Genomic DNA, 25,394 nt, shown 5'->3' on the forward strand with positions numbered 1-25,394 from the left:
CTTTTTTGTTGTTTTTAAAATGGGCATTTTTTGGTTGTTTTTAAAATGGATTCGTCGACCGACATAATAAACAAGAGTTACCTCGTCTCCCGTTTGATTTTGAAAAATTCCTGCGCAACATCATTTAGGTAAAAAAATGGTAGAAATAGAACTTGGGTAAAAAAAAATTGCACAATCGCTTATAATAATATATAGAAGGCACATTTATTTATTTATGAGTTTTCACTATTACTTATTAATAATATGCTCTCTTGATGCACAGTATATATTACATATTTATGTGTCTGACACCGAGAAATTAGAGAAATATGAAGTAACACAAGAAATCACTCGATACTTTTCACTCCAGGAATCCCTGACACCGAGAAATTAGAGAGATATGAAGTAACACAAGAAATCACTCGACACTCTTCACTCTAGGAATCCACCAAAAGAGTTTAGAGCAAGATAAATAGAAGATAAACTTCTAAACAAGCTTAAAGCTCAAAGTAATTATTATATCAAAAGTGAGTTGTCTTTCACGATTATAAAAGGCCTACAAATAGGCAAAACTAAGAAGTTGGAACAACTCTCCAAAAAGAAGTAAATAAACTTTACTACTAGATAATTAAATATTATGACGGTCGATCTCCAAAAGTGACTATTTGAATTCCACCACACTTCATTAATTTGATCTTATCTTTTTGACTTCTAGAGGTTTCCCAATTCCAGCATCATTCTCCCCCGATTGGAGAAGATTCGACATCGAATCTGGAACTTGTTCGTCATCAATGTATGGTGAAAGATCAGAAACATTGAACGTGGTTGAGACATCATAGTTTCCTGGTAACTCTACCTTGTAAGCATTATCACCAATCTTGTTCAAAATTCTAAAAGGACCATCAGCTCTAGGCTGTAATTTTCCATGTCGACCTCAAGGAAAACGCTCCTTTCTTAAGTGAATCCAGACCAAGTCTCCTTCATTGAAAACATAACGCTTTCTATGCTTGTTCTCCACCCTTTGATATTTCTCATTGTGCTTGATAATTTCTTGACGAACTTTCGCATGCAATTGCTTAATATCCTTAGCACGATCTTCTCCATCCTTGCTTATATGATGAGTAATAGGTATTGGAGCTAGATCTATGGGAGTGATGGGATTCTTACCATAAACAACCTCGAACGGACTCGACCCGGTAGTTTGACTCGATGATCGATTGTAAGCAAACTCTGCTTGAGCCAAAACCTCATCCCATTGGCGAGGATTCTTTCCAATCAAACTTCTCAAAAGGTTTCCCAAGCTCCGATTCACAACCTCTGTCTGTCCATCAGTTTGTGGATGGTGAGAAGAACTAAATTGAAGTTTAGTTCCAAGTTTCTTCCAAAGCGTTTGCCAGAAATGACTCATAAATTTCGAATCCCGATCAGAGGTTATTGTCTTTGGAATGCCATGAAGCCTCACAATCTCTTTAAAATAAAGAACGGCTACGTGAGTGGCATCCATTGTTTTGATGCAAGGAATAAAGTGCGCCATTTTTGAAAACCGATCAACGACCACCATAATCGAATCTTTGTTCCTTTGAGTGCGTGGCAGCCCAACAACCAAGTCCATACTCACATCTTCCCCGAGACATAATGGTACCGGTAAATGTGTGTACAAACCCGTATTTTGCCCATGACTTTTAGCAATATGACACACTCTATACCTCTCTATGTACTTCTTGACATCTCGATCCATACGTGGCCAATAAAATTTTTTTTGTACGAGTGTAAGAGTCTTTTCTCTTCCAAAGTGTCCCGCAAGACCTCCGTTGTGTGCCTCATCGATAATTGTTATCCTTAATGAACAATCTGGAATACATAATAATGTACCTTTAAAGAGATAATCATCATCAATCAAGAAAAACTTGAATGGAGCTTTTGAAGATTCCTCCCAAATTCTGCCGAAGTACAAATCATCTTTGTAGAGATATTTTATCATCTCAAATCCAAGCACTTGTAACTACAACGTAGACAACAAAGAATGTCTTCGACTAAGAGCATCTGCCACTCGATTTAGCACGCCAGACTTGTACTTGATCACAAAATTGAATGCTTGTAGAAACTCGACCCATTTTCCATGTCGCGGGTTTAACTTTTGTTGTGAGTTCAAGTACTTCAAAGCTTCATGATCCGAGAAGAGAACAAACTCCTTGTGTAGTAGATAATGTTGCCAATGTACGAACAAGGGCAAAGAACTCCTTGTCGTATGTTGAATAATTGCGTCGGGAGTTATTCATCATCTCACTAAAGAAAGCAACGGGTCTGCCTTCTTGGCTAAGAACTCCTCCGATCCCCACGTTAGAAGCATCACAATCTACTTCAAATACCCTTCCGAAATCTGGAAGTTGCAAAATTGGAGCTTCCGTGATTTTTTCTTGAGAAGTTCAAAACTTTTTAATGCTTCCTCCATCCACTTGAAACTACCACCTTTCAAACATTCAGTTATAGGAGCAATGATAGTGCTAAAATTTTTTATAAACCTGCGGTAAAATAAAGCCAAGCCATGAAAACTCTGAATATCATGAATAGTCTTAGGAATTGGCCAACTTAAGATAGCTTCAATCTTGTCTCGATCCATCTTGATACCGTCGGAAGAAATATTGTAGCCCAAAAAGACGAGGCTATCAGTGAAGAAGTGACATTTCTTCAAATTGGCATATAACTTCTGTTCTCTTAGCACCCTAAAAACTTGTCGAAAATGATTTAAATGCTCTTCTGGACTAGAGCTGTACACAAGAATATCGTCAAAATAGACAACAACAAATTTCTCAATAAATGGTTTAAACATGTCATTCATAAGTCGCATAAATGTAGATGGTGCATTAGAAAGTCCAAATGGCATAACCAGCCACTCGTAAAGACCATCTCTAGTCTTGAAAGCGGTTTTCCACTCATCTCCAGGCCGCATTCGAATTTGATGATAGTCACTCCGTAAATCAATCTTAGAACCAATTTTGAAGCCGTGAAGTTGATCAAAGAGATCACCGAGGCGAGAAATAGGAAAACAGTATTTGATCGTGATTTTATTCACCGCCCTACTATCAACACACATACGCCACGAACCATCTTTTTTTGTCACAAGAAGTGCTGGCACATCACAAGGACTCTTACTTTCTTGTATAAGACCTCTTGCCAGTAAGTCTTCAACTTGTCACTGCAATAGAATTCATTCTATAAGCAGCTTTATTTGGGATTGACGTACCAGGGATTAGATCAATACAATGTTGAATATTTCGCATGGGAGGAAGACCCGTAGGAATCTCTTCAGGTACGACATCAACAAATTCTTGTAAAAGAGGCCGCACTTGTAGAGGAATGATATTATCTTCCTTGTTTTCTTCCAAAACCACCAATGCAAACACCCCTAATGATTCATTCATTACATCCTCAAATTGTGATTTGGTGAGCAAATTATTTCCTTCTTCCTTTGATGGTTTAACAATGTCCTTCATTCTTGAAGGTCCCAAAATTATTTTCTCGCCATCTTTTACAAAAGTATAGGTATTTTTGAATCCATCATGTTGTGTTTTCCTATCAAATTGCCAAGGTCTTCCAAGAAGCAAATGACAAACATCCATAGGGATAACATCACACCAAACTTCATCTTTGTACTTGTCTCCAATAGAAAATTGAACGAGACATCGATTATTTACCTTTACTTCATTACCTTTTCGAAGCCATGATAATTTATAAGGTCGAGGATGATTTTCGGTTTTTAATTGCAGCTTCTCCACCATAGCTGTAGCCACAACATTTTCGCAGCTTCCTCCATCGACAATGATGTCACACACCTTGCCATTTGACGTGCATCTAATGTGAAAAATATTATTATGAAGCCATGAATCATCTGGACATAAGTGGTGTTGAGGATACGCCGTATTACTAAAGCTTCCCCACAATCTTCATAAGTGATATCTCCCTCCTCGTTACATTCATCGTAAATTGGTGTTGTCTCCTCATTCTCTTCTTCATACTCTTCCTCAACGAGAGTAATGATTCTTCGATTTGGACAATCAACGGCAAAATGTCTAAACCTTTTGCACTTGAAACAAGTTTTTTGATTAGTTGGACCACTTGATTTTTCAAAACTAGCACCACCATCCTTACTTGTAAAAGATTTATGTTTTACGTCTTTTACAGCTGGACTGTTCTTGGTAGTAGAAGCACTTCCTCGGTTATAGGCGCCACCACCCGATGAGAAACATCCCCCAAAATGACTCGATTTTTTTTTGTTGTTTTTCAACTTTGAGAGCCAACTGACATACATCATTATATGTCAAATATTGCTGCAATTGGACCACATTTCTAATTTCATATCGTAGCCCTCCAAGAAAATGAGCAATAGTTTGTTCTTCCGGCTCCAAAACATCGCATCGCATCATAAGATTTTCAAATTCAGCCACGTAGTCTTCCACAGATAGATCCTTCTGCCTGAAGTTGTGATATTTGAGAAAAGCATCTTGGCGATAATTATTCGGCAAAAATTTCCTCCTTAACTCCTTCATTTTGTCCCATGTTTTGATCTTTTTCTTGCCATCACGCACACGTTGCTTCTTAAGGTGTTCCCACCAAATGGACGCATATTTTTTTAATTTGATAACCACTAACTTCACCTTGTTATCTTCTTGAACATCTTTGAACTCAAAAATTCTCTCAACGGTATTGTGCCAGTCAATGAATTCATCAGGATTATTTCTTCCTTCAAAATCTGGAATATCAACTTTAAAATCCAAAAACCTGTGGCGGACATTGTTTCTTTGGAACCATTGACCACGAGATGCACGGTCACTTGCGTCATTATCATCATGAAATGGATTGAAATCCTCATCATTAATTCTTGAATTATCATCTGAATCATGACCATCAACATCATGTTCACGATATTCGCCACGCGCAAGGCATTGTTCGAGTTGCTGCACTTGTCTCCTTAAATCTTCTAACTCAATATCACGAAGGTCTCTTTGACGAGGTTTAGGTTCATCATCATTTGGTCCTCTTCTTCTCCGACCAACCATTGTAAACCAAAGCTCTGATACCACTTTGACACCGAGAAATTAGAGAGATATGAAGTAACATAAGAAATCACTCGACACTCTTCACTCTAGGAATCCCTGACACCGAGAAATTAGAAAGATATGAAGTAACACAAGAAATCACTCGACACTCTTCACTCTAGGAATCCACCAAAAGAGTTTAGAGCAAGATAAATAGAAGATAAACTTCTAAACAAGCTTAAAGCTCAAAGTAATTATTATATCAAAAGTGAGTTGTCTTTCACGATTACAAAAAGGCCTACAAACAAGCAAAACTAAAAAGTTGGAACAACTCTCCAAAAAGAAGTAAATAAACTTTACTACTAGATAATTAAATATTATGACGGTCGATTTCCAAAAGTGACTATTTGAATTCCACCACACTTCATTAATTTGATCTTATCTTTTTGACTTCTAGAGGTTTCCCAATTCCAGCATCAATGTCTTAATATAAATTAAATAAATTTATAAGAATTAAATATATTTCTTATTAAAGGTTTATCATTATAGTCATAACATTTAATAATGTTTACATAACTATAAAATTATAATAAATTGATTATAAATAAAGGTGTATAAATAGTCATTCAAATCAACACAATAATGTAAAAAAATATTATTGTCTACATTATTTAAAGGTAAAATCTCCTTAAAAGAAAATTGTATTTATTTTTATAAATTTTAAGAATAGTGTGTGAAAAAATATTAAAAAATTTGACTAACTTTTTTCTTCAAATTATATATTCTCTTATGAAAAAATGTCAAGATAATTTTTTTTTGTAAACTAAACTATAATAGAGACATAAATAATAAGTGTCTTATATGGCATCTATCAAGGGTGCATAATCAAATTTTAAATATATTTTCTTAGTTTTTTCTTCAAATGTCTAAATAAATTATTTGGGATAAATGATGTATCGATATTATCTCAAATTAATTTTAGAAAAATTAAAGGACAAAATAAATAATTTTGATGAAGTGTTGTATTCATTTTATCTAAATAAGAATTATTTTTATTTTAATTCTAAAAATATACGAAAATAAATAAATAAAATAAATTGGTAAAATAATTCTCATATTTATTTTAATATTTTGTGTATTTTAAAAGATCAAAATTAAGCAAAAAAGGTGAAAGAAAAATCAATTTCAAATAAACTCTTAAAGATTTAATAAAATATATATATGTGATCATGTGTGGCCGAAACTAAATGAATTAGTTGCAACGCACGCTAGGACCATCGGATAAGCGCTAGATTTTCATACAGCGTCTAGGAAAGAGCCGCGTAACCAGTTGTAGCCAAAGCAATGTGCGCCCGGGCCACAGCGGAACGACTAACGCCCCGTTAGCTAGTACACTAATAGACAACCCATACGCAACGACGCTGGACGGAATGCCCAAAGACACTCAAAACGCTGTCATTTTGAGCGCCACCTTCATCTCCAACGCGACGCCGGAGTGGATAAGCTCTTAGGATCTGTGTTGATCTTGTCTTTTTGGAACTCGACCATTGGTCCACCAAATTGACTAATTTAAAGTCCAGAATGATCACCCTACGATGGTGATCATTCTCCTCTACGAAAATAAGGATGAATCATCCCTATTTTGGCCACTTGAGTCATGAATAGTCAAAACGCCATTAATGACTTTTGGCTGATCTGATTTATTAGGTTGGATCAACCGACTTAGGAATGCTATAAATAACTTTCCTAAGTACTTCTAAAGCAAAGGAACTAACTCATAACCTCAAAATCGAAGAAAATCATAAATCTGTCATTAAAGCTTGAAACTTTCGGATTTTATGAATTTTTTGTTTGAGGCCTTCAAACTTGGATTTGAGCATCCAAAAAGCTTCCATAAGGATCTAGGAGTATTCTCCAATCTTTGGTAAGGTTCCAATCACCCTCTAATTCATATTTACAATGTGGATTTGAAATTTTTATATTTCAAATTGCATAAGCTTGAATGCTTGTTGTTTATGGTTTTTATAGTTGAAAATTAATCCCTATATGATTTAGAAACTAGCTGGATATGATAGAACTGATCAATCGAGCTAAATAAAAAAAACACAAATTTGAATTAAAAAAACAAAAAAAAAAACGGGTTTGTTGTTTTTGGGTTAATTATGTTGAATTACAGCCCAGAAAGCTTTCCAACATGATTGTATTGATGTTGGGCAACTGTTTGGATAATGTTTAATCAAAATTAAAAAAAATTCAAAATATGAATTTTTGAGTTCTTGAATTGATCAAAATGAACAATTAGTATTCTTGTTTTAGTATCAATCAAGTATATGTATTATAAGAAAGATATTGGATAGCTCCTTACACTTCAAAACAACTTTAAAATCAAAAAACCAATTTTTTATTCAACATCACTCCTGAATCTTTATAAAACTGCCGATCTTTGAGGTGGATCAAAAGTTTACCCCGGAGATGCGAATGGAACTTATGAAGGAGTTAGTTGAGCTTCACAAACTATTTTGAACAAATTGATCATCATCCATGTCGATTGATACCTTGAGATGATGATCAACATATTCCTTAGAGCTTTGTGAAGCCACCCAAGCTCTTAGATCAAAGAATTAAAGCTAAAAAATGAATTAAAAAAACCCGCACTTGGTGTTCTTGAGGACCGAGGCTCATTAGTCTGGGACCGAGAATCCTCGGTTCAGACCGAGACTAAAGACTGAGAAAATCAAACATAGGACCGATGTTCTTGAGCTATATCCGAGACATATGATCGATGTTCTTAAGCTAGGACCGAGAGATCTGACCGAGGATTTTCACCTAGGATTGAGAGGTTCGACCTAGGACCAAGACGCCATAACCCTAGGACCGAGAGTCCTAACCTTGGGACTGAGATCTCATTTTATATTATTAAAATTATATATATATATATATATATATATTTACTATTTTAGAGGTCTCAAAATTTAAATTTGCATTGGGTCTCAAATTCTCATGACCCGACCCGACCCTGAGAATGAACATAAGTTAAGTTAAAATGCAGAATATAAAACATATTAATACAACTAATATATAACATGACAACACAGTTAAAAAAAAAATATTACAACGCAGAAATACAAAATTTTACAATATAAATTGAATATAAGTTAATTTAAAAATGAAAACGCAGTTTATATACAAATGAAAATGCAATAAAATTACAATGCAGTTTACAATGTAGAAAATGACATACTTTTTAAAGTATTTTTCGGAAGATCCCGAAAACTCCACTATTACTTTTAAATACAGAAAACTCAGTGTCGTTGAAGGTTAAATGAATGATCTTCTTTGATTCGTCAATTTCCTAGTTTTAGCCACTGCGGCCCACTGCGGCTACTTTTGATGGGTTGAGATCGTTCTCCTTTTGAAATTATTCTTCCGTTCTCCTTCATTGATACATATTTTCCTAGTTTCAGCAAGTTTTGGAGATCGTCTTTTGTTTGTCTTCTTCGAAGATCGTCTCTAGGGGAGTTTGCGATGGAGAAAACGGAGTTTGCAATGGAAAGCGCCCTTCTTTAGACAGAGAGAGAGAAAGTTAGGGCAAAAAATGAGGAAGCTCGCACTATTATTTTAATTTTTTTATTCTACATTGGCATGCCATGTAGGGAGTCGTTGTTCTAGTCCTTCCTCTGTCATTTCTCTATATAAAATAATAAAAAAATATGAAAATTTTTATTTTTATTTTTATAATGATGAGAAAAATATATATATATATATATAATGGAGAGAATATATATAAATTTGGCCTGTAAATAAATCGACTGAAGCTGGAAACTGATCAAATCGGAGCTAACCGAACCGATCAAACCGAGAAACCGGCAGTCCGAAATAACGTGAACCGAACCCATTCGATTTGGTGCATCAGTTCTTTGGTTGCAGAACTGGACCACCGATTGACCAAACCGAGCCGTTGTATTTAAGCTTAAATGGAGCCTGTGGAATGATGATACCTGGATTTTAATGTACTCAAAGCTAAAGTTTTAAGGCTTGAAGAAAGAATTAATAGCTGAAAGAGTGAGTTCTCTCTTTTGAAATGGGAGAGAACCGATTCTTAGTATGATCTTTTAAGAATTTATTTGATGGAAATGTTTATTGATATTTGTTGAAGATTCTTTTAGTTTTTTAAGTATAATAAATAAATTGTATATATTTTTTATGACTTTAAATTATATTAATAAAATTATTTTTTTTAAATTTAGTTTTTTTTGTTTTTTTTTTTAAATCGATTAAATCGAATAAACCGATCGAACTGACTGTCAAACCGATCAAACCAAACGGATTAGTATACCGAAACCGACGGGTTGTGATTTAAACAAATCGACGCCAACAATTTAGTTATATGTTTTGGTGTATAAACCAACGGAAGCGAACCCGAACAGAACCGCTTATATATATATATAAAAATATATATAAAATATGAGAAATTTCTGATAAAATACATATACAAAAGAGAAAATATAAAAATTAATTATTAACACTGGTGGTAGGATCTGCGGATTGGTCTTCCCGCCAAAAACACTCTTAACCCTTTCGCAGCTTATACTCTCTTTCTCGTAGAAGATACAGCACATTCAGTGACAATGGACGACATGGATATGGATATTCCTCATCCAGAAGAGCTTGAATGGCTCGAAGGAAACTCTCACTTTCAGGACGATTACGAAGAATTCGAATCAGCGCAACCCTATCCCGATGATGATGAAGAAGAAGAAGATAGGCAACCTAAGTTATCGATCCCTTCAATACCTTCATCAATCATAGACCAACAACCTTCTCCTTCTGAGTTACAATTCCACAGTAGTAAACGTGTTCGACCAGATGCTTTCGATTCATCAAATCCTGACAATAGATCCGAATCAAGTGACAAACGTATCAAGACTGGAGACGTAACTGCCGAGAATGAAAATGAAGACTGGCTTCATTATTCGCCGCCGCCTGAAAATGCTGATGCGCCTGTGGAGGTAATTTTGGAGGAGACAACTCTTTCTCGATGGGCTAATGAAATTGAAGGTGATGTTATTCCGGTGACTGGATTAGATGGTGACAGAGTCTATGCAAAGATTAAAGCGGTCAACGAGGGTGATATGTCAAAGAAGTTGGATATGAAAGCGAATTCTGTAGGTATGAAAAGTAGTTTAAATCTCTTTAACTATCTTGAATGTTTCAGTAATACATGCTGTGAATCATTTTATGCTTGAACTTATTGAAATATCCATTTCCCTCAAGGAATCAGCGTTTTAGACAATGACCCCATGTATAAAAAAAACACCTTCTCCTCATCAACAGACACTAAAATTGTTTCATAAAATAGAGAGTAAGAAGTTGGTTTCATTTGGTCAGTTTTTTAAAAGAATGGAATTCTCACATAAAGCAATATATTCTCAAGTAATTGGTATAATTAGATTTATTCCTAAATTGACATAAACATTCTCCATTAAACATGTTATAATCACTATAACAACAGGTATTAGAGTGGTTAGTTCTTAAAATTTTGAAGTTGGTTAGTTGTGTATTTGGTGAACATTAAACATGTTAGTCATGATGTTTTGAGCTTCAGCAGATTATAGTTTTCCTTGAACAAAGGTCCTGAAAATCTAGGTAAGAGAGTCAGGCCATTAATTTCCTTCCATGTGCATGTTCAGACAGTCATTTCCTGTTACAAATATTTACTACCTATTATTTGCACCTGTCTTGAAAAATAATTTCTTGGATAAGATTGAAACTACGTATAAGAAATTCCCTTCGTATAGTGTTTTAATTGAAGAGTTTCTGGGTGTAGCTGTTTCCATTTCGATTTTTCTGTTGCATAGCTTTTAGGAAATTTTCTTTATTAAATGACACTCTCATTAGGCTGCCTTGTTCTTGCAGGTCTAATTTCAGAATCCATAAATGTCTTAATGCAAAAGGTGGAAAACAATGCCTTTACAAAGGTATGCTTTTGCCTTATTTTGCAACTCAGAAGAATTAAGTTCTTAGAACAATGACCTTTTTTGGGAGCCTAGACCTTTTTTGGCCTTAATGTTTTATTAATTATTAGCTGTGTCCGTAAACAATTTTCTGGCTTCTTTGTCACCTGTTCGTACAAGTTCACAACCAATGCTTTAGTAAAGTTGTTATTGAACCAGTTATCTCTCTAGTTATAATTTTCTGTTGTTCTTATGTGTTTCTTCAAGTTAAAAGTTGAACTTAGTCATGGGTGTTTTTATCACCTCTTCCCACTGCATATATCAATGGGATTTTGATAGTTATTTATTCACTTGGCTGCTTACTATCGCTTTGACAACATTTTACTGTGCTGCTATTTTAGGAATTCTAGGTGTATTCATTATTGATGTACTTTAGATATCTCATACAATCTCATCCTTTCCGAAGACATTTATTTATCTTGTTTCTTCTTCATAAGTAAAATATATTGAAGCACCAAGGTGGTTCATTGCCTTTTGGAGGACTTCTATTTGTGACCAAAGTGATTTTCAATTTTTGAAAAGTAAGACTTATTTTATGTCATAACTCATGAATAAGAAAGGTCCCATCTAGTTACGTGAAGTTTAGAATATGTCTGATTTACTAATTCATACTCTGTTCTTGGATAATTATTTAAGTATTGCCTGTAACTCCCATTGATAGTCCTAATTTTATCTTACATTTAAGGCTCTCCAAGCTAGTGCTAGATGCCAGAATGACACTGTTCTTTCCGAAAGAGAAGTTTTGCATGAGAGTCTGTGGGTGGATAAATACTCTCCAAGTTCCTTTATGGAACTGCTCAGTGATGAACATACAAACCGTGAGGTGAATTACTGTTCATACCTATTTAAAAGTCAATATTTATCAGGCTCTATCCTAAAAACATTTCCTTGGGAAATTGTGCATTGAGTATTGATTTCTCATATAATTTTCCTCAGGTTCTCATGTGGCTAAAACATTGGGATTCTTGTGTTTTTGGTTCTTGCATTAAGACTACAACGGATGATGTGTTGTCCTCTCTTAGGCTACATTCTTCAGTTTCCGAGAACCAAAAGTTGTCTGGCAAAAGATTTCCTGGAAAGCAGAAAGAGTCTTGGTTTATGAAAGAAAGTTCTACTGAAACCAAGAACAATGAAAAAGATGACAATGGATTGAAGGCTATTAAGGATCCTTGGAGTAAGAAGTCCAAGGTTTCTAGTCCATTAGAGCAGAAGGTCAGTATTGCTTCCCTTGCCTCACATTAAGTACATTGACACCACTTTCAGTGGGGAAGGGAAATAGTTATTTAGAGAACACTTCCTCCTCATTGATGCTTAGTTTTCATCTATGCCTTATTATCTTGCAAACTCTCAGTGGTACATGCCTTGACCATTGACTATTTTGTTTGTGATGCTATATGATCATCTCATATAGCATAGAATTGAAGGTATCTCCTCTGTGATATATAGACAGTAAAAACTCAAGATAAGTAAAAGCTTAATACATTTGCTTTAATTCTTTTGTTGTCATCCATTAAGTATATTATACTATTAACAGTTGTTCCAGTATTTAGAGATGTATATAGAGGAGCTCTTAGATGTTGTGTTTTTCTTGTTCCCATATTCTTGGGATCATGTATATTTTCTATCCAAAATAGAAGTAACAAAAGAAACTCCTATATCGTCTCTCTGTATGTTCGTCGAATCTTGTTTATCTGTAATGATAAGATTTGAACTATTGACCTCTCATAAGCATCCATTTATATTAACATTCAAAAGGAGAACGCGGTTTTCAAATATGACCTTTGTATAATGACAGGAAAATATTATTAATGCTTTACCTACCTATATATACATGCTTAATTGTTTTCTTTTCTCCATCTCCACGCTTTGTGGAATTTACACCTACATATCATGCTTAGTCCTTTTTTTTTGCAGATTCTTCTACTTTGTGGACCTCCAGGTCTAGGAAAAACAACCCTTGCACATGTCACTGCAAGACATTGTGGATATCGTGTTGTGGAGGTCAGGACATGTTCTTCTTTCTTTGTTTATCATTTTCTTTGGAAACAAAATGATTCAGTGGTTTTCCTTGTTAATTTAGTTATTAAGGAAACTTGAAGGTTATCATCTTATTTGTTTTTCCCTTAGATACTAAGAGAGTTAAATCCTAAAGGACAATAATATTCTTCCTTAAGACAAATGTATCAAACATAAGTCAGATTATGCATATACGAAAACTAATGATTTTAGACACTAATGTTCATAATCTATTAATACATCTTTATGGAAGCTCTATTCTGATTGTTGCTGAAAAGTAATGTTTGCTATGTGCTCTATTTTTACTTATATTCTTGAGATATTTATTTATGAGTACGAATATCCTTGTGCCCAAGCCTCAGATTTCCATGGGGTTTGTTTGTAAGAGGAATATACTGGAAAATGAAAAAAAGCCTTTTTAACTCTTATAGACTTTAGGGCGAGAAAAAGGAACTTGTCCTCAAAATAACATCAACTTTTAGTAAAGCCCGTTTATTACCATTGCAAAGAAACACAAGGATATATTAATCCTGCATAGCTTTCTCCAATAGAATATTTATTTTGATGATTGTCTTCATTGTTAAATTATTCATATGAACTTGTTAACTTTTTTTTCTACATATTTTATTTTCTCTTTTGAGAATTGTTTTTTGCAACATAGCCATATTCATTTTGAACAGATCAATGCAAGTGATGACCGGTCTTCATCCACACTTGAAGCTAAAATCCAATCTGTTGTTGAGATGGATATCAGGGATTCCATCATGGCTGATTCGAAGCCAAGGTGTTTGGTGGGTATGCTAGTTTGTCAATGACTACTAGATGCCTTGGATATAACTAATTAATGTAACTTGTAGGTAATTGATGAAATAGATGGAGCTTTGGGTGATGGCAAGGGTGCTGTAGAAGTTATTCTCAAGATGGTAATACTTTGCTATTTTAAGCTTTTCTCTTTCTAATATGCTTTATAACCAAGAACACATTCACTTAATTTTCCTTTGGCATTTTTGCTGCCATGATAAAGAGATTGGCATCAATATCTCCTAAACTTTTACTATAATCATCATGTTAAGTAACCCAGAAGATTCCTAATGTTAGCTTGTTTTCTTACAAATATTAACCAATCCATGCAACACTGGGATGAAAGCTATAAAACAATTAATCACATAACATTAAGAGAACAAAACACTGCCTAGTAATAACTTCCAGATTAATCTGCATATGTTGCTTTCCCAGTTAAAGACATTGTATGCCACATTTAGTTGCCTTCTCATGGCATGTTAGGCATCCTCGTTAATGACAACAAAAATTTCGAACGCCACAAAGATTAATAATAACTTCATAATATAATAAAAGCGTTGGAAGACTCATTTAGCTATGTGGTAGAGCACCAAGAACTCATTAGTTCGAGCCTTCATAACCGGGCCATTTAAAAATTAATTAATAAAAGCGTTGGAAAGAGAAGCTGCAGTTGTCTACCTGTGGTCCATAATGATGTCTGTTTGTGCCACATCTCGTGCTAGAGTGATGACATGTCTTGTGTGCTAAAGAATCATGTTATCACATTATGAAGGAAGTTATTTTGTTCTCTCCTAATTTCTCTAGTTTCTCATCCCATTTTCTTCATTATGTCAGCACTTCCTACCATATAAATTGATCTCTATCACTATTTAAGAGCTCAAGGCATGTATGGAGGCAAAACAATTTCTAGTTTACTAGGGAGTTTTTAAATGAAAATGACGACCCTATTTGAGTCATGACTAGCATTGAGACGACATGCCATTATTGTTTTGATTTGACAATATTCAGTTGGATCTAATTCTCACTCATGCCATCTAGGTTCAATATCTACTTGACTTGTAATTTTACTGTTTCCAAGGTTGTAAGTTGTAACTGAATTTGACTTATCAAATGTTTATTACTATTTTTCCTTATTACAAAACTATTTTTCATAGTTCTCTGGAGTTATGACTTGGAAACAAGTACAACAAAGAAGAACAAAAAGATTTTATGGGTAAATCACAAATAAGAGCTTTCTCTGTACCTGTTTGATGCAGGTGTCTGCGGGAAGATCAGACAAGGCAAAAGAAAGTACATCTAAAGAAGAACAGACTGAAAAATTGGCGTCAAAAAAGAAGCCCAAAAAAGCATCTTTGACAAGACCGGTCAGGACAAGTCAGACATAAGGTTAATTTTGGTAATTGTCATTATGTTTTATTGATGTTGGGGTAATGTACAGGTGATTTGCATATGCAATGATTTATATACACCTGCCTTGAGGCCACTACGCCAGGTTGCCAAGTATGTCACTCTTTCTATACAATGTACAATCACAACATTTTCCTGTTTGTCAGACTGGATCTGTGATATATCTATGTAATTTTGTCTCATCAAGTGGTTCACAAGTTTTGTTTTTCATGACAAGCTTGTCAACATTTTTTTTTATGAGTGCGTTTTCTATATGGTCATTTTAGGGATTAAATTGAACTAGTGATTTATTTGTTTCTGTTTCAACTTTCAAGTCATCCCTCTATGACATGTCTAGAGTATCCAATTTACACTATGGTTGGGACACAAGTATTTGGGTCATGTAATTCATTCTAGAACTTTACAGAAAAATTTAGTATGCTGTTGTGCACTCACTAAAATGAACCAAAGTAGGGCAATTGATCATTTTTTTGTCAATCAACAGGTAATTAGGATTCTTCTTCTTTTACAGTTGGCATCATGTAGGCAATAAAATTAATGTTCTTATTACATTCTCAGTGGGCAATGGCTATTGTTGTCATCAACACATTCTTGAAATTATATTACTTTTTCTCTTTTTACTTCTCATGACAGTGCAGCATATTAGCTTAATGTATATTGAAAATTGACATGGTTCTTTCATCATAGTATACCTGTAATACTAGCAAACAAAGTATCATTGATGCAAGTCTCTTGCTTACAGGGTCCATGTTTTTGTCCAACCAACTCTTACCCGTGTCGTTGACAGGTAATGACTATCCCTCTCCATTTTTGTGTGCATGTATACTGCAGTTAAAGCTAATATCTTAAGGAAGCTAATATCAATGACTAGAACAGAGGAATATGTTCTGCAAACTCCTGATATTGACAAATATCTTAGAAGGAACTAGCCCATGATGCTTGAAAGTAGTATATAATGAAATATTGTTGCTTGAACCTGGTGACAAGAATCATTTTCCCCAAAGTTGTATTTTTCCTTGACAAATTGGTAAACGTAAGATTGTATTTGGTTACAGATGCAACATACCATTTTATTTTCCCCTATAACTTCAAATGTGTATCTGCATGCTGATATAACATTAATTGTTTCTACAAAGTCAATTAAACTTCACTTGGCGTGGTAAGTCTTTCTTATTTAACAACTTGCAACTCATGATCCTTCAGGCTTAAATTTATATGTAAAAAGGAAGCACTAAAGACTAGCTCGATCGCACTTACTACACTTGCACAATATACCGGTGAGTAGTGTTCCCTCTTAAACAACATGGTTGCTTCATGAAGAGGTTTTTTGCTTTTATGGTGCTGACATTTCATATCCATCTCATAAAACAATCATTATCTTTCTTCCTTTTGTTCTAGTCATTATCCCTATGAATTTAACTGGTAAAGATTGATGCACATGTGTTTCTTAATCTTGTTGTCCTTTTGTCCAAAATTTGAACAGTGTTTCATTTTTCTTGGAAATTTGTGCCTTTGCAGAATGTGATATACGCTCTTGCTTAAACACTCTTCAGTTTCTGCACAAGAAGAAAGAATCCCTGAATGCGGTATCACTCTCTTCATCTTCTATGTAGTGTAATGGTTCCTTAAGTAGATCTTCTAAATGAATCCAGGAAGATATCCATCCTCCTTGGACCATCACATTGGCAATGAAATCTAGTTTTCATTATGGTAGGTTAGAAAAATTTAGAATCAGAATTTGATATGGAACCTGATTGATGTAATTTGTTCTGGAAATGTAAATCTTATCCTTTGGGAACTTACAAGTTCTTCTAGGACTGGATTTATGAGCATTGAGTAAATATGTAAATCCATGAAATTTTGTTTCTAGTAGCATATGATGTACTTTTCATATCAAAGAGCTATATTATTGCCTCAAGTAGCAGTAGACATGCATTCCTTGCAACATATCTAATATAGAGAATATATTGAAAAGGTGACTAGTAATTGGAGAATATATCTAATCGTGCTTATTAGAAGGCATTTTTTAATATGATTCACTGTTTGACAATGTTGGAAAATTAGATATTATATATTCTTACTATTATAGAATTAGATTGATATCATATATTATATAATTATGAAAAGATTTGGTTCTGACTAATGTAAAATTCGGTGCTTCCATGATGATGAACTTGCAATTTGTTTTTTGCATTTAGCTGGAGATAAGTTCACAAGTGGTTGGCAGAAAAGATACAATAAGAAGTGCTTTTGATATCTGGAAAGAGGTGAATAAAATATTGTTAGGTTCTTACTGGCTTCTACTTCTTAGTATTTACTTTATGCTTGATACTTCTATTATCATTTTCAGATTTTCCAGAAGAGAAAATCTAAGGTAGAAAGAAAGAGTGGTCGTGGTACTCCATCTGATGGTTTTGAATATCTGCACTCTTTGATCTCTAACCGGTAAATTCAGAATCTGAAGGCAATTCTTTTGTTTCTCTTTGGCTTTTAGTGACAGAAAAAGTTTTCATTCTTTACAAATACAGTGGTGATTATGATCTAATATATGATGGGATCCATGAAAATGTTCTTCAGCTCAATTATCATGACCCAGTAATGAAAAAAACTGTAAGAATGTTTCTATGAAGTGTACTTTTATACCATGTACATTCAATTCTATTCTATTCTGGAAAGAACCTACATCTTTTGGGGTAAATTACCTAATTTCTGTCTTATTGAAGGTGAAATGTTTGAATCATCTTGGCACTTCTGATTTACTTCACCAATATATTATGCGTACACAAAAAATGTCCCTCTTGGGTATGAAACTTAACCGCATGAACTTTTACATTTTGATTTTCAAAGGTTTAAGTCAATCTGAATTCTGACTTAGTATTATGCAGCTTACCAGCCTGGCATCGCAGTTTCTATACATGGTCTCGTTGCACAAAATGAAAGACCTAATATTGAATGGCCGAAATCTTTTCACAGGTCATGTAGTTTCACATAATATCTAATTTTTCACCGGTAGTTTCTGACGTAGTTTCTGACCGGATTCTTTTTCCTGTGAACCAATAGATGCCGAACATTGTTGTTAGAGAAGATGGAGATACTTCGTTCCTGGCAAATGAAAATATCACCCCATATTGGAAGACATTTATCAGCAAAGTCCTTTGTAGAAGAATCTATTTCTCCTTTGTTGCATATTCTGTCACCACCAAATCTGAGGCCGGTATGAAACTGTTTTCACTTCAGTATTTTACTCAATAGTATGCCTTTTGTTTTGTGGTTTGTTTTTTCCATTCCCAATCATGCTATGAATATCATGATGGTTGATTTTAGAGACTCCCAAAGGAGGAACAAATTCCCCTATTTATTGAAGTTTTAGATTGCTAATCAATGGAGTACAATAATAAGGATGCTATTTTATTAAACAATCACATATTCCTTCCTCCCTGGTGATTATAATGTGATTAAGATTGTTTCTTGTTTCAATAAAACAAAAGAAAAATGTAAAAGCATGTTGGGACTATTGATCCATTTCTGTGGCTTGAATGTCTTCATATGAAGTCTTCTCATGTATTGGAAATGTGACTTCTTCATGACTGATCACTTCAAAACTGACAGCAATCCTTCAGAATAACCTAATTCCAGCAATTTAGCTAACCTAGTCATATTCAGTACTCTGTACTCTCAATGAATACTGTTTGCCTGCATAAGAAGGTGGACATCTTCAATCAATTGCAACATAGGCCGGAAACACAAATTAGGACTCAAACTACTTAGACATTCAGTTACATCTGGAGCTTTCCTTTTTGCGTGGAAAATGGACCTCAACTTTCACAATAAACTAAATAATGGCCTGAATTTGAACGATAAATTCTAAATTAGATCCATCTTAACGAAATGGTGTAAATTCTGTAAGATTTCCTATTAATCTTTTCAATTGAGGTTCTATTTGAAACATTCTACAAGTCCGAGCCTCACATTTGTTATGAATGAAGCTCGAGAAATGATTTAAATCTCATACGCCTTTTCTATGAAGTAAAACCCCTTTTTTCTATCAGCAAGAAGATTCAGTAGATTATCTGTTAGTGGAAAACTTCATTACAATGATACTTGCATACATAGCTTATTGTTGTTGCTTAAGAGACTCTCATGTAATTATAGGTGGCTGTGCATTTATTATCTGAGAAAGAGAAGAATGATCTGTCACAGCTGGTGACCACTATGGTATCCTATTCAGTGACATACAAAACCATGAAAACTGATGCTCTATCCAGTAACCCAAGGAATGATGTAGGACATGATGATTTGGTGCTTACATTTGACCCTCCACTAACCGAGTTCATAAATTTCAAGGTCAGCATCCTATCGTTATATCCTGCTCAGTCATTTTCAAGACTAATTGTATTATCTTGCCTGAATTCTTCACATCTTATCTTTTAATAGGACTATAGGCCTGGTCATTTTGTTCCTACCACAGCTGTGAAGCAGTTATTGTTTCATGAGGTAATATTTGAACTCCCATTTTTTAAAACAAGTAGTACCTTTTAGTGTGAATAAGTATACAAAAATAAATTGCTGTTAGTTTCATCCATGCTGAATACTTAGCTGAATTTGAAGCTTTCCAAAACTAGACGACTTTGGTTCCCTAGAGGAAAGGCTCATTTCTCTTATAATTTGTTGCAGCTGTAAATTTTTCTCATTTGTTATATCTGCATTTTCTATGGTAATTGTCATGGAAGACATGGTTGAAATGTAATATCCTTTTGATTCCAAGCATTTCACATCCTATGATTTGCTCAACAACTTCTTTTATTTTTGGTTAAAAATCCCTTACTAATTGTTAGATTGGTTGTACATTCCATTTTGAAGACTTCCTTTTTTATCCTGTTGTATCTGTGTAAAAGCTCACTTTAAGACTTAAATGATGCATTGGCCTTGGAGAGGACATTAGTTAATTTGTTTGTTTCTCTTTCACATCTTCCCTCCAACTAAACAGTCTTCTTCTGTCTTTCGAATGAGCTCCAAACACCAGATGTCACAATGACCAAAACTGGATACTGGAAATTATTTTTGTTATAGAATTGCTACCTTCTTCATGTGTAATATCTGGCCACCCCATCTTTAGGTGGAAAAGCAAAAGATAATGCGAGGTAGCATCTCCAGGCCCACTGAACAGATACCTGGATGCAACACAATAAATAAACATTCTGCTTCAAACAGAACTGACATATTACAATCTTCTCCAATTGACTCTGCACTACATTCTTCCAACTATGACAATGGAAATGACCCATTAAGCATGAAGAAATCTATGCCTCTCGAAAAGAAAGACTCACCAGCTTCAGGGTCCATCATTAGTTCCTCAACAGGACAAAAGACGAATAATCCCTCTTCAATTAGGAAGAAAGTATCTCGTAGCTCAGCCAGTTTCTTTGACAGGTCTCTCTTCTCTCTCTCACTCACACACAATCTATTTCTTTTTGCACAAATTTTATGTTTTCTTGAATAAAGTCTATGTTCTTGAAGCTGTTCCTGATAAAAGATGATTAAGTCAGATCTAAACACTTAGTCTTCAAGTTTTTTGTAAACTAACTATATGTTAATCTGGATGCAAGCTTTTCAGGGGTCTAGTGCATCAGACCATAATGATTGATCTTTTTGCTAATCTACATGATTTCATATTTTCCTTTTTTTTTTCTATATCTTTAAATTGGTCGATTATAAGATTTTATCGATTTATATTTCTTTGTTGCAGCTTCAGAAAGCCAGGTAGTGGCTTTGAAGTTACCAAACTTAAAAAAGGAATAGCAGAAACAAAACGAGATGCTCGCCCACTTCTATTCAAGTTCAATGAGGTAAATTAATCTAAATTTGTATTATTATTCCATCCATTATAAATTTTCAATTATTTGATTTCCAAAATTTAAGGATTATTATTGTTATCTAGACTTTCGCCATCTTTTCCCAAAATTATTTTATTTCGTTAACTATTTTGAATAAACTTTGGTTTAAAATATATATAGAGAAACATGATTGGAGTAGGGAATTTGGAAGAGAGAATAGATGAAGAAATGAAATGGCATTGGCTGAAAAAATAATAAAATTTTTCTCCATTTATATATTTTTTTCAGCTAATAAGATGATGTCATGTCATTTTATTTCTCAATCCCTCTTCCAAATTCTTTTCCTCAAACATGTCTCTCTTTATGTTTTTTTTAAACTAAAGTTTATTCAAAATAGTTAACCCAACTAACACTAACAGAAAGAATAATAAAATAATTTTGAAAAGAAATGGAACTTTCAGTTAGTCTTTGAAATGAATTTTATGATTACATATTTCAAATATATAATTGATTCATTGTAATATCTCGATGTAGGGTTATACCAATGCTGTAAAACGCCCTGTTCGAATGCGTGAATTTCTTATATGAGATAATTATATTGCAATGCTCAATAGAGTGATGGCCCATCCAACTTCTTAATGTGTAGATGAATTATTTTTTAAGGTTGCTTCATTTACATATGAAAAATCATAGTTAGGTTATTGTTGCACTTGCTATATAACTTTTTTGTAATCAATATTAAATATTCTCAATGAAGACTCAATCATGTTTCCTCTAATTTTATGTATTTGATATTTTGTAATGATATAATATCTCATTTTGTATATTGTGTTTCCTTGACCCCAAAATATATATTAAATATTCTTAGAATTTACATTTCATCTGTGATATATTGAATTGAAGTGCCAAAAAATTTGACAAGATCTTGGAAAGCAGGTTTCACTGTCTTTAATATAAAACTTTTTAAAAATATACAAATGAAGCAATTGACATTATAAAATTTAGATATTTATATTTCTTAAGATTTCTCTTTGGGTTAATCTAGTAAAGACTCTGTCTATATATACTTAAGCAACCTAAATGAAAATTAAGGGGTAAGCACAAGTTGATTTATTACCTTTCCAACAAATCAGTTTATTGATAAATTTGTTGAAATATATTAAATATATATATATATATATATATATATATATATATATATAATAAATAGAATTATTTTTTACTATCACGTTATATGAACAATTACAAATTATTTTTTACTATACATTAAACTGGAACCATTTGGGATAAGTTTTTGATAAAAAGAAAATCATAATAAAATCAGTTTATTCGGTTTAATTTAAGCGATTTTGATTCGGTTTGGTCGATTTACTTTACACCTTCATTAAAATTAAACCAGATATTTAATAAAGGTAAAAGAAAAAATTTATAAATAATAAAAGAAAAAAAATGAATCACAAAACTAAAATGAAAATTTTATAAATAATAAAAGAAAAAATAAAGAATCACAAAACTAACTAGTAAATTTCTTACAAAATAAAGTGCGATAAATTGCTTTCAATTTGTATTGAAAGTAAAATATACTATTTAACGTATTAGTACTATCTTTTTCGCAGTCTCAATGCAATCAACCTTCTGCATGATCAAAAGAATAAAGATAACTCAGTGTAAACGAATATTAGTCGTAGTTTAGCAGCAATCAACCTTCTGCGTGATGAAAAGAATAAAGATAACTTAGTGTAAACAAAAAAACATTACAAATAAAACAGACTAGTTTTAAATAGCTTAATTTTGATGTGAGAAGTAAGCTTAGAAGCAGTAGTATCATCATCAGTAATGGCACATCCAATGAGTTGTCAAGCTAGCAAGTTCTCATATTTGTAATAATGGAAAGTTCCTGTAATCATGTCTGTAGTTTTATGATTACTATTTGGAAAAACAAGGATTTGAAAAGTTAAGCTTAAAGAATAGTACATTTGAAATTGTATGAATCTATGGCTGAAGAATCAACTAAGGAATATATGAATGGAGTTTATTCATCGGACTCCTCTAAACTATGAGAATTCTCTTGGATATGCTGTTCCTTACTCATCTCTTTCTTACAATGTATCTCATTTTCATCACAAAAGTACCTACCCTAAACCCTTCAAAGATAGAGATGGTTTATGATGCAATTTGTAAGATACACATGATTAAGTTCCCTTTCATAGAATATTTTCATCTAAGGATTTCCCTACATAAATTATAATCATATTTTAAAATTAACACTCAAAATACAAGACAATGGGATATTAAGAAAGGAAAAAAAGATTATGGGTTCAATTTTATGCATAGAGTCTATGAAAACCTTGGAAGCATGTTTGATCCTTCTAAATGTCCTTATTTTTATAAGATGTAGTCATTTAAACTTGGAAGCAAAAAAGAGTCATCAAAATTGACATTTCATGCTTCAAATCATAAAAGTCCAAATCATTTTGACAGTAAAGGATCAAAATAAAATAATTTTATCATTTCACCATTAATCACCTCTCTATGTTGCATCATTCAGGATAGGGAGAGACTAGGCTGTCAATATAAGTGTATGCTTTAAGGTGGTATTCTTGAATGCAATCTTGAATGTTGGTAAGCCTAACTGTATGGTTGTCCATATTATACAACACCAAACGCGATCCTACCACCAAAAGCACTTCGTTTTTCCTAAAAGAAATACACAAGGGTACAGAATATGGGAAATTCTCTAGCGGACTAGAATACGGTATTGAAAACAACTTAGACCAAGATTCTACTTTTCCATACTCCTTCATCACCCATACATCGGCTCGTTTATAACCAATGTTACATAGCAGGCAGAGGTTGTCACATAAAACTCCTAGCTTTGGATTCGAAGCACCCTTCCCATAGCAGGGTTGTGAGAATGCAGAATATGTTTCCTTTGACAAATCGAAAGAGACAATAGGTTTCTGAATACTCCAAGAATAGTTGAACTCAATTTCCCCACTTGCAGGCCAATGAAGTGATCCACCCACAAAGGTGCCCGGAGCATCCATGGGAATGCCTTCAGGGAAATTTTCAATCCTCCTCCATGAATCACTCTTGTACCCATAAATCTTTACTTCAGTCTTGAAAGGGGCTTCACCATATAATTCAGATTTAGCAACAATCACCTTATAATCAGAACTAGCTTCATCATAGCCAAACCCATATACAATGTGTCCACGTGATCGTTTTTTAAAGCCACAATTGGGCAGTCTCTTTGATTTCCTAGTAGATGGGTTCCATAAAAATACAGAACCTTGGTCTATAGCTATACAAACCAATCCATTCACAGAACCAACTATCGAAACAAAGCGTTGCGGGTGCTTCAATGGATAATAGTGGTCATGTGCACTAGGACATTCTTCATGCAAAACAGATGAAAGAGAACATGATTTCACTTCAAAACTACGAGAACCGGAGCTCATAATAAGTCTATGGTGTGCATAACCCTTGTCTTGGATGGAAGCTCTCAGATGATTCTCGACGAATATGGGATCAGATATCAAAGCGAGCCAGGATCTGCATACGCACTTAAATCTGACGAGGGTTTTGACGGGAAGTCTGATTAAGATTTTTGTAATAATTTCTGTTGGCAGGTAGGGGAGGACATGGACGGAATCGCAGTCGGCGACGGTCTTGCGACGCTTTTTCTTTCTTTTCGCAGTTCGATCGCTCTTAATGTACATTGCGATACAGAGATTTTGGAGAACAAGGGCTTCTTCTTTAGCAAGATAATGAGCGGTTAATTTAGGGTTTCTAATTTGAAAGTGGAAGCATTCATTATGAATGCAATATTAAAATATATATATAGGAAAGTTTGTAACGAAAGATGTGGAACTATAATTCAAAATATTTATTTATTTTTTTTATTAATAATTTTTTTTATCTATTACTTTACAATTATATATTTAAAATAATTTATTTATTTTTATATTTTTAAAAATAGAAGTGATAGAGGAATTATGTGTCAATATATTAATGATTTAAAAAATGATAAAGTACGATAAATTTTGTTATTTTTTCGACTAATTAGATTGCGCTATATTATTCCCTTTAAAATTTTCTCTCCTAAATTCTTTCACCCAATTATTTATCTTTTAAAAATAACAACTTGAAAAATTAATAAATTAATAAAATATAATATATTTAATAAATATATATAAATATATATATATAAGAATAAGAAGTTAAATATAAAAATTATTAATTATTTTTTTTAATTTATTAATTTTTATGTTAATAATTAATTTATTTATTTATGTATTTTTAAA

The 25,394-nt window shown here is 33.4% G+C and overlaps 2 protein-coding genes across 2 annotated transcripts; one reads left to right on the top strand and one right to left on the bottom strand.

The window, feature by feature from the left end:
• The first annotated feature begins 9,598 nt into the window (after positions 1 to 9,598).
• Positions 9,599 to 21,908, top strand: LOC124927787 (chromosome transmission fidelity protein 18 homolog). The gene is made up of 23 exons (XM_047468262.1): positions 9,599 to 10,184; positions 10,932 to 10,993; positions 11,715 to 11,852; positions 11,966 to 12,241; positions 12,944 to 13,030; positions 13,726 to 13,836; positions 13,903 to 13,968; positions 15,103 to 15,210; positions 15,285 to 15,346; positions 15,996 to 16,040; positions 16,457 to 16,530; positions 16,772 to 16,839; positions 17,452 to 17,520; positions 17,604 to 17,698; positions 17,782 to 17,863; positions 17,977 to 18,055; positions 18,139 to 18,226; positions 18,314 to 18,467; positions 19,406 to 19,597; positions 19,688 to 19,747; positions 20,370 to 20,683; positions 21,000 to 21,099; positions 21,622 to 21,908. The coding sequence occupies exons 1-23, from the start codon at positions 9,644 to 9,646 to the stop codon at positions 21,673 to 21,675; spliced, it is 2,925 nt and encodes a 974-aa protein (XP_047324218.1). The 5' UTR covers positions 9,599 to 9,643; the 3' UTR covers positions 21,676 to 21,908.
• Positions 21,909 to 23,599: 1,691 nt separating this feature from the next.
• LOC124927351 (F-box/kelch-repeat protein At3g23880-like) lies at positions 23,600 to 24,824 on the bottom strand. The gene has a single exon (XM_047467754.1). It carries the CDS (start codon positions 24,807 to 24,809, stop codon positions 23,628 to 23,630), a length of 1,182 nt encoding a protein of 393 aa, XP_047323710.1. The 5' UTR covers positions 24,810 to 24,824; the 3' UTR covers positions 23,600 to 23,627.
• Between the last annotated feature and the right edge of the window lie 570 nt (positions 24,825 to 25,394).

The sequence above is a fragment of the Impatiens glandulifera genome, chromosome 2 (genome assembly GCF_907164915.1).
Source record: "Impatiens glandulifera chromosome 2, dImpGla2.1, whole genome shotgun sequence".
Lineage (NCBI taxonomy): Eukaryota > Viridiplantae > Streptophyta > Magnoliopsida > Ericales > Balsaminaceae > Impatiens > Impatiens glandulifera.

Bases quoted from the DNA above. Each gene is read 5' to 3' on its own strand.
- LOC124927787 (XM_047468262.1), top strand. From the start codon at position 9,644: ATGGACGACATGGATATGGATATTCCTCATCCAGAAGAGCTTGAATGG. The intron at 10,185-10,931 runs GTATGAAAAGTA...TTGTTCTTGCAG, and splicing joins TATGAAAGCGAATTCTGTAG to GTCTAATTTCAGAATCCATA. The intron at 16,531-16,771 runs GTGAGTAGTGTT...GTGCCTTTGCAG, and splicing joins TACACTTGCACAATATACCG to AATGTGATATACGCTCTTGC.
- LOC124927351 (XM_047467754.1), bottom strand. From the start codon at position 24,809: ATGTACATTAAGAGCGATCGAACTGCGAAAAGAAAGAAAAAGCGTCGC.